We start from the raw sequence: 10,416 nt of genomic DNA, 5'->3' as shown, positions 1-10,416 counted from the left end.
AGACGCTCTCAAAAACGTCAGTATCAAATTCCTTTTCACGCCAACTACGTTTTCGAGAGGTATTTCTCTGAAACAGTTCCCTTTCTTGGGTTAACGAAACATCAGCGATTATAGCCATATGGTCGCTATTTGTGTAAATATCTGATACCTTCCACTTAATATGTCTGCTAAGCGTATCGTTCGCAAACATTAGGTCTATTATAGAGCCTTTATTACCCTTTTGAAACGTATTTTTTGTGCCATTGTTTAGAATCGTGAGGTTTGTTTGACTCAAAAATTCTAGGATGAGGCGACCACGGTGATTTGTAATTCTGCTACCCCAAGCAGTAGACCATGCTTTAAAATCACCCGCTATTATTATTGGCGATTTGTTTCTGGTCTCTAGAGACAACTCCAGGAGAAAATCTTCAAATTCTCTAATTGTTGCGCTAGGACGAGCATAGCAGCTTACAAAATATATAGCTTGTATCTTCGCCCATGTAAAGCCATTATGAGCTTCTTTGGAGCGGGATGAGAAAGCAGGCCCATATTGCTGCCTTGCCACTTTTATCTTTACACCAAGAGCTTTCCGAGCGCTGTCTATATGGCTCGCTTAGCAAGGCGACATCTATGTTCTCTTCTTTAACTGTTTGTTTTAGCAGATCTTGTGCTGCAGCGCAGTGATTAAGGTTTAGCTGTAATAACCTCATTTTTTCATTGTTTTCATCACTTCTACGTACTTCGGACATGTCGTACTTAAGACAGAGTGCTCTCCTTTGCAAAGCATACAGCTCGGGGCATTTTTGCACACTTTTGCTAAGTGCCCTGCGGCTCCGCAGCGCGTACAGAGGGCTGACCGATCAGTCTGACTGATACATTTGTGTGCTATATGACCCAGTTGAAAGCACCTAAAACATCGGGTAATGGGTGAGTATTCTCTAAGGCGACAGATAGACCACCCTATCTTCACTTTAACCACCCTATCTTCACTTTCGAGTCGCATGTATATGTACATATGTACATTGTTATATGCAGGACTGCATTTCAACAATGCAAGGCATTACAATAATGTTACTGAAGGGGTAAACAGAGTCTCCAGCAATCTATTCCTATCTTGAAAAGAATCTTGATTGATATTCGTTTAATGAACAGTTTTAACCATTTTTGCGCCGTGAGTAAAGCCACTGCAGCTAACGACAACATCGCGAATTTAGAGCTTGTGGTCGCAAACCATTTGAGCTTTAATTGCATGTACATGATTTCTGTAAAAGAACTCTTCATAGGGGACTCGACAAGATTTATTTCAGTGCCATCCACTTAACCTACATAAAATGGTATTATCTGACTAATATACTATATATAGCAATATTGGTTACCATTCCTTCGTCACAAAAAGTTGGCGCAATTCTTTGTATCGACGCACATACTCCAGATGAGCCGAATCTATATAAAACGACAGCTAACTGTATAGCAATGGGGAATTGCTTGCCACTACATTTTTTAAAATCTTCGCCACTTGATATGAGTATCAATTAGGGGGCGAATAGAGTTCGGTCTACATACAGCATTCGACGGAACCTATTGTAATCCATTGTGATTAAAATATCATCGCACCAATAAATTGGCTTTGGAACAATATTTTCTACACTTCTATGACAGTTTAGTGTAATGAGCAAATCATCATATACCTCGTCAATGGTACTTCTACCAAATCTTTATCTTCACTGAGTAAATCTTGAAATAATTTGAAAGTTAGTTAGTTAATTATTATACAGAGTAGCATTGACTCTGTATAATAATTTTAAGTACTTACCAGTAATAAATTTTATCTGTTCCATATAATTTTCAATTAAATTATTGACAATTTTTGATTTTGCACTTTCTAGACGCATTTTTACTCTTTAATAAAATTGAATCAGCTGTTTTGGAACAAAACTTACCATACTACTGAAGCATAGCAAAAGAGTATGTTCACAGTTAAACCTTTTAACGAAGTATCAACTAACGAATCACGAAATTAGCAGATTCGGTCTGAATACGTTATATACAATTTATTTATTAGAGTAATAATTTATAAACCCAGGTATTTTTTTTCTTACTATAATTTGTATATTTTTACAAGGAAGTTGTATATATTACCAATATATGGTTAAAAATGAATTATATATGTTTAAAAAATGAATTGTATATTTTTACACCGTATGGTAGTTGAGATGATAATTAATCTATCAACACAGCGGTAGAAATGGGACGTTTGGACGGTCAATCACTTTCAGGTTATAGCACTGAATAAAACTTCTTTGATGCGATTAGCACACCACACCAATTTCCTTTTAGGTTACAGCACTGGATACTACGCCAACTTCCTTTTAGGTTATAGCACTGGATACTACGCCAATTTCTTTTTAGGTTATAGCACTGGATACTACGCTAATTTCTTTCGCATGTAGCGATACTCAAAGGTTAAACGTTACCAAACCAAAGTTAATGTATATAAAACGGGTAGAAGCCAAATAACAAACGAATGATCTCTATATAAAATGACCGGAGGGTGCCAAAAATCCAAAGTTAAAAATGTTTTAAATAGACGGTGCGGTGCGTGTGTGTAGCGGCGAACGTGACTTCTAGAACTGTGTAGAACAAAAAAAGGCACAGCGTCACCTTCTCGTTGGTATAAAATGAAAAATGGAACAATAACAGTTTGGTGTGGAGATGATCAATGATGCCCTGTTTTTCTAATTAACGTGTTGATGTGGAGAGTGTTGTATTCACTGGTCAGTGATGCCCTGTTTTTTTCTAATTAACATGTTGATGTGGAGAGTGTTGTATTCACTGATCAGTGATGCCCTTTAGTTAAATTAGTTCGGCGAGTACTAGCCTAGTAGACGCTGTAGTGCCTGTAACGTAGCTACAACGCCGCTCAGGCCGGTGGGGCGGTGAGGTTGTGGCCTTATTTGGTTGCGCGTGGATGTCGTATTGAGGAGGCGCCAGAACCATCCAGCTTCTAGATGCCGTGCCACACGGTTAGGCTGCGATCGTCGGGTGGCCGTACGGCGGCGGAGGACAGTTGGTGAGCCAGGATGTCCGGCGTTCCGGTGGAGTAACGTATGATGCGGTCTTTCACACAACCGGCACAAGGTATCAGATTCGCATTCAAGCGTGGCGTGTGACTGGGCCAAGCAGTTTAAACAATGCCCATGTGCCTGTGCCACCTTCTGACGTTGTACGGGTAACATTCCCTTGAAAATAGAGCAATGCTGCAGCCTATGAGAACGGCAACAGAGCGAACATCTGGTGCGGTGCGGTTTCGGAGGCGCCGGCGTCGGTGCTGCGCATGTTGAGCTTCGTGTCACGGTTGGCGCCGTGGCTGCCGTGATGGTTCGGGGCGCTGCTACTGGAACAGTTCCGGAGCGAGGCACAGTAACAGCCGAACGGAGAGTTGGCGTGGGGGTTACCGGTGTATCCATATCGATCTGTGGAAAGAGAAAATCGTAATGATTATAAGTTGATTGCCTGTAAGCGTGCATGAACAGGATGCCACGTGAGAGGGCATGACTAAATGATCGTCCGTCTATGGGGTTGCGATATATATGTAGGTCTACGTTTGTCTTACGGCTTCAAGCTTATTGTAATCATTTTTTCGGGTTTTTTTTAATGATATTATTAATTTATTTTCTTTTTCCCGTCTTTTCGGATCAGTTTAGGAAGGGTTATTATTTACGTTTTCGTGAGTGGCGGCAGTTGGTAAGAAACATAATTTGATAAGCAGCCGGGTTAGCGTTCCGTTTTGCGTACGGAGATCAACCACCCGGATGTGACCGTCGGAACCGTAGTGAAGTTTCTCTATGCGGCCAAGCCGCCATTCTGTGGGGGGGAGACAATCGTCGTGAACTAGGACACAATCTCCAAGCATTGGAGCCTGTTCTGGGATTTTCCATTTATACCTCTTGTGAAGGTCTTTTAAATACTCTTCTTTCCATCGTCGGCTAAAATTATGATGGAGAATTTTAATTCGTTCCCATCTGTTTAGTAAGGACGGCGACTCCATGCCTGGCTCAGGTGTGGCCAGAATGGGCGCTCCTTTAAGAAAATGCCCTGGGGTAAGGGCAGCAAATTCGGAGGGGTCTTGCGAGAGTGCAGCGAGAGGCCGTGAGTTGAGAACGGCTTCGATTCTGGTTAACAGTGTCGTGAATTCTTCATAATTGAATTTGAGGTTGCCAGCGAGCTTCTTGAAATGATATTTAAAGCTCTTTACCGCTGATTCCCATAAACCACCCATGTGAGGAGCGCTTGGGGGGATGAATTGCCAGTTTATACCTTGAGGGACGTATTTTTGAACAATGTCAGGTGAGACTTGTTTCATGAACTCCACAAACTGTTTCTCTGTAGCGCTTTGGGCTCCAATAAATGTTTTGCCATTATCGCCCATGATTTTTGAAGGAAAACCACGTCTTGCGACGAAGCGAGCAAATGCGGCAAGAAAAGCCTCCCTGGTCAGATTAGTACATAGCTCCAGGTGTACTGCTTTTGTTGTGAAACAGACAAAAACAGCCACATAGCCTTTCATGAGGGTAGGAGATCTTAGCATGGAAGCCTTTATCTGAAAAGGACCAGCAAAATCTACACCTGTAGTGGTAAAAGGCGGAGCAAAGTTGCAGCGTTCCGGTGGAAGTGCTGCCATAATCTGTGTACGCATTTTCTGTTTATGCATAGTGCAGATCTTGCACCTGAAAATGCATTTCTTGATTTGGGGCTTCAAACGTGGAATGTAATATTCCTGTCGTACCACATGCTGCATATTTATATACCATAAATTAATTGTAAATAATTTGTTATAAAAAATAATAAAATTCATGTAATCTATCTGAGATCCACCGCATTTTCACTCACATACATATGTAGATAGAATATAACGCGAGTGTAACTGACTGAAGGGTGTGCCTTCCGCTAAGTTGGGCACCCACCTGTTCATGGTCCTTCGAGCCATAGTGACAGGCACTATGGATTTATAAAAAACAAAAAATGTAGTGGGCCAAACGAAAAAAAAAACTATTGCGCAGTGAAAAAACCAGTGCAGTGACTTAACCCTTTCATGCCCGAATTAAAGTGGGCGAAGCTAAAACATTTTTTAGGACAGATATGTGTTAGTCTTAACTCAAGTATGAACTGATTAAAATTTCAAAGTCCTGAATGTCCTGGTTCGTTAATTACAGGATGTTGCTTATAGACAACAGGCCTTTTACAAAATTATTTTAAACAAACTTAATACTTTTCCAATGATTTATTTTTATTTTCAATAACTAAATTATGTTTATTTATTCATGTTTTCCCTTGGTTTAACAATAAAACAGCTATTTTAATCTTTTTAAGCACTTTTCGCGTCAACCCCTTTTTTCGCGATCTTGACAATTCGCGATCTCGACAGTTTCACTCCACGAAAAACGCCTACTGAATGAACCCTTGTATAGCTTACGATAGTACAATTCACTGTAAGCTTACACAATAAACCAGACTACATAATGAAAAAAACCACGCGTCAATAAAACTGATATAACGAGACTTAGAAGCATATACTTATGTAAATGTTGCATATATGCAACATCGGGCATGAGAGGGTTAACCAGAACAAAAATCAAAAAACAACAACATATTCTTATACTTAAAAATCAACAGAAGGTGCAGTGAACAAACAAAACAAAGAAAAATTAAAGTGCATTTAAAAGATAAAGCTACTAAGCAGTTTAGTAAAACAAAAAAACACGGTGAAGTGACAAAAAAGAATGTTCAAACATAAGTAACATATACAACAAAAAACAAAAAACCAAGTGTCGTGACTCGGCAAAAATATATGCATACAAGTATATGCAATAACAAAACTCCGGTAATAAAACATAAACTTACAGAACCAAAACATACCAAACAGTTTCAGCAGAAGAGAAAATAAAACAGTAAGCTAAAACACAAAAACAACGGGCGCGATAATTACAACAAATGAACAAACAACAGCAGAAGGAGGTAGCCAGCTGGAGCTCAGAGAGAGGAACAAAAAGCAGAAGGCGATAACATATGCATATATGTACATACACCCTGCAAAACATACCATACCGAGTACAAAGTGAGCGTATTATTTTCACCTTAATTTAAGATATGCAAATATGTATGACTTATGTTACAGTTTTATCTGACATAAAACTTGTAATAAAAAATACGCTTTAACGGCTTGATACAAGTAAAAAAAAAAAAAAATCCAAATGCGGTAAAAGCCTCAATACCGCTTAGCGCAGTATAAATACATATGATAAATATATACCATATATACATAAGTGTATAGACATCATAACATAAATAGGTATTAAATTGAATGCCTATATATGCTTATGTTTGTGTATAATAATAATATATATAAACCTTCCAACAAAATAAATAGTAAATACCTCTTATACTTGATCAAGTACGAGTAATAAGCAGGATTGCTTAAAATTTGTAAGCGAAGGCAAACATTAAAATCATAACGTGGAAAGCAACACATAAAATAAATTTTAAACAACAAAACAGACAAACATACTTATTCGCATATATATCAAGTGGAAATATATTTCTCTTCATACATTCCTAATCTTTATATATATAAATCTTCTGACCGTGTGTTTGCCTTGGAATTGCTCCTAAACGGATGGACCGATTTTGATGAAATTTTGTGTGTACGTTCAAGGAGATTCGGGAATGGTTTATATTTACAATTTGGTCCACTGGAAAATGTTTTTTAAATTATTTTTTCATTTTTAATCAATTTTTAAATTTGGAATGTTTGACCGATGGATGGCGCTACCATCGCAGTATCCAATATTCAAACCTTAAATTGGCATAAACATGTATTAAACAAAACGATGCCAAAGAAAAAGGCGACATCTGTGGATCAAGTTTTTATCACATCGCTTAATATCTATAAAAGAAAGTGATGTTAGTTACTACGCTTATAACTAGAGAACGCCTGAACCGATTTCGGTGATTACCACCAATTCGGATAGGTCTCCTCCCAAACAAGGAGAATACTTTTTTTTTTTTAGGGTAATTCCAAAAAGTATCTTTTTTCCATAAACATTTTTTTTCAATTTTTGTTTGTTTTGTTTTTCAATATTTTGATTTGTAAATTATTTGAATAGTTCAATTTCGGTGGCTTGCTTTTTTATTCCGGCTATTCAAAAGAAAAATTATTCAGTAAAAACTTTACGTGCGTTTCACACAAAGAGGTCAATTGCAGATTGAAATTTGTTACGAAGCCACGAAGAGGTCGCCCTAATATCGGTCCATCAAAGTATGGCAGCCAAAGGCAAGGCAAGGCAAGAAGTACTCCCAGGATGCGGTGACATACGTGCGGAATTATGGATCGCGGTCAATAAGCAAGCGATCGTCACGATGTCACAGCACGACTTTTCAAACAACAGTTACGATGTTTCATGGAGTTTATCTTGGAGTAGGGTAGGTACATATATGTGGTACTGTTAGATGCTAAATGTACTCTGTTGAGTGGCAAAAGAGAGGTTTGTCGCACGTACATATTCTTTGGATGGTGGATGGTTGTCACACCAGATCAAATTGATGAACTCATTTCTGCGGAAATTAATGATGCAGAGAAAGATCCAGTATTATATGAAGTGATGAAAACCAACATGGTTCATGGACCTTGCGGACACCACAATCACACTTCGGTTTGTATGCCTGACAATAAATGCGCGAAACATTATCCATGTGCTTTTCTGAAACACAAGCTGGAAATGATGGATATCCACTCTATCGGCGTAAATATCGAAGTTAACAACACATCAAAGTTGACAACACATGGGTCGTACCATATTCGCCACTATTGTCTAATTCATATTCAAAAGTCATGTGAATGTTGCGTATTGCAGTTTGGTGTAATCGATAAAATACGTTTGTAAAAACGTCACCATAGGAAGCAACATGGCGGTTATTGGTTTTAAACGACACGGTCGATACGTGAACTGAAATAAAGTGCTTTGTAGGATATTTCTTTTGAAATTCATGAACGTTTTCCGACTGTTGTGCGTCTCGAAGTTAATTTGGGGAATGACCAAAGAGTCTATTTCAACCCAGAGAATACAGTACAGTCAACAGAAACACCACCAGCAACAAAATTAACATTAGCGAGTTTTTTTCAACTTCCGTCAGTGATCCGTTTGCGAGAACATTGCCCTATTCGAAATACGTTGATATTATACATGGGATGCATCATCGAAGAAATTGTTACGCAGGAAGCAGGGTCATCCAGTAGATGGACATCAAGGTGTGTTCTCAACCAATGCATTAGAATGAACTTACACAATCCACCCGAAAAACGAATGCCACTGAAGTTCACACACATTTCGCGATGATCAGCCTTCAAATCCGCGTTATGGGATACGACCAAAAATTACATTGCCGAAGACATTTTACATTGCATACGCTAACAATTGGAAATGGGTCAATACTGATTGATACTTCCCATGGTCTGATATCAATCCCATATGCCGTTTATCAATTCACGAAAGATGGACTCATCACGAATGTTTATACGAACATTGGCCAAACTGTCGTAAGTACGATTCCTTGAGTGTACGAGCAATCTTAGCTGCCACAAATACCTATGTTGTTGACTTAAACTGGAAAATTCAAAGTCAAATTCCAGGAGACTTGCAATCATACAAATCGATCGATCGTCTGACAATAAAGACGACACCGTGAATTACCAGTGGAATTTGTAAATTCTTTGGAGAGGCCTGGTATGCCACCGCATCATCGCAATCTGATTGTGATGCACCTATCAAATATAAGGGAGAGAATGCTTGATTCTATGGATTTCTTTTGAGTTCTAACGATTTGCCAATTCGGTTCAAAAGTATTCCGTTTCCAGTGAAAATTTAATTTAAAATGACGATCAACAGAATAGTCGCATAGTGGGTGGCATACATTTGGAAATGCTATGTTTTTCACACGGCCAGATATACGTGGCGTGCTCAAGAGTTGGAAAACCATCTTCTCTGTACATTTACGCACTGAAACAGAAACAAAAAAATTTTTTTTATCAAGCTGCGTTACATTGAAGAAAAATGTAGACAAATAGCAAATAAATGATTATCAATAAGATATGAATTTTTGTCTTTTCATTTCAAAACACATAATTTCGCGCAGGACAACGGCTGCGGGGTCAGCTAGTACATATGTATGTTCATACTACAAAAACATATTCACAGAAACCCTAACATACATATTACATGCTTATAAAGGGTGATTTTTTAAGAGCTTGATAACTTTTTTTTTTAAAAAAACGCATAAAATTTGCAAAATCTCATCGGTTCTTTATTTGAAACGTTAGATTGGTTGATGACATTTACTTTTTGAAGATAATTTCATTTAAATGTTGACCGCGGCTGCGTCTTAGGTGGTCCATTCGGAAAGTCCAATTTTGGGCAACTTTTTCGAGCATTTCGGCCGGAATAGCCCGAATTTCTTCGGAAATGTTGTCTTCCAAAGCTGGAATAGTTGCTGGCTTATTTCTGAAGACTTTAGACTTGACGTAGCCCCACAAAAAATAGTCTAAAGGCGTTAAATCGCATGATCTTGGTGGCCAACTTACGGGTCCATTTCTTGAGATGAATTGTTGTCCGAAGTTTTCCCTCAAAATGGCCATAGAATCGCGAGCTGTGTGGCATGTAGCGCCATCTTGTTGAAACCACATGTCAACCAAGTTCAGTTCTTCCATTTTTGGCAACAAAAAGTTTGTTAGCATCGAACGATAGCGATCGCCATTCACCGTAACGTTGCGTCCAACAGCATCTTTGAAAAAATACGGTTCAATGATTCCACCAGCGTACAAACCACACCAAACAGTGCATTTTTCGGGATGCATGGGCAGTTCTTGAACGGCTTCTGGTTGCTCTTCACCCCAAATGCGGCAATTTTGCTTATTTACGTAGCCATTCAACCAGAAATGAGCCTCATCGCTGAACAAAATTTGTCGATAAAAAATTTTCGAACCGAACACTGATTTTGGTAATAAAATTCAATGATTTGCAAGCGTTGCTCGTTAGTAAGTCTATTCATGATGAAATGTCAAAGCATACTGACACCATGTCTGAAATCCCACGTGATCTGTCAAATACTAATGCATGAAAATCCTAACCTCAAAAAAATCACCCGTTAATATCAGACATATTACAACATATTGATTACTATACATATGTACATACATAAGTCCATAAGCAAACGTACCTGCACATCACTTATTACGTTTTTGCGCTCTCTTCGCAGTGCAAACATACATATAGACGGCAAACAATCAGCCAGTGACATTATACCCTACACTGGGTACTGGTAAAAAATATACGTAATATTAAAATTCAAAAAGTAATTTTAAAATTCACTTATAATACGGTGGTA

General features: G+C 38.4%; 1 protein-coding gene across 2 annotated transcripts in view; it reads right to left on the bottom strand.

The window, feature by feature from the left end:
• Positions 1-2,015: 2,015 nt before the first annotated feature.
• LOC125776725 (uncharacterized) overlaps positions 2,016-10,416 on the bottom strand; it is a 34,804-nt gene continuing 26,403 nt past the window's right edge. For both annotated transcript variants that reach the window (XR_007421908.1, XM_049450275.1), the window contains exon 2: positions 2,016-3,452. Coding sequence is in view for 1 of the 2 variants with exons in the window: in XM_049450275.1 (XP_049306232.1) it covers positions 2,853-3,452 (600 nt within the window). In the remaining variant the exon portion in view is untranslated. The remainder of the gene's footprint in view (positions 3,453-10,416) is intronic.

The sequence above is a fragment of the Bactrocera dorsalis genome, chromosome 2 (assembly GCF_023373825.1).
Source record: "Bactrocera dorsalis isolate Fly_Bdor chromosome 2, ASM2337382v1, whole genome shotgun sequence".
Classification (NCBI taxonomy): domain Eukaryota; kingdom Metazoa; phylum Arthropoda; class Insecta; order Diptera; family Tephritidae; genus Bactrocera; species Bactrocera dorsalis.
Note: the sequence above shows the minus strand (reverse complement) of the source record. Positions and strands in the feature narration are given on the sequence as shown.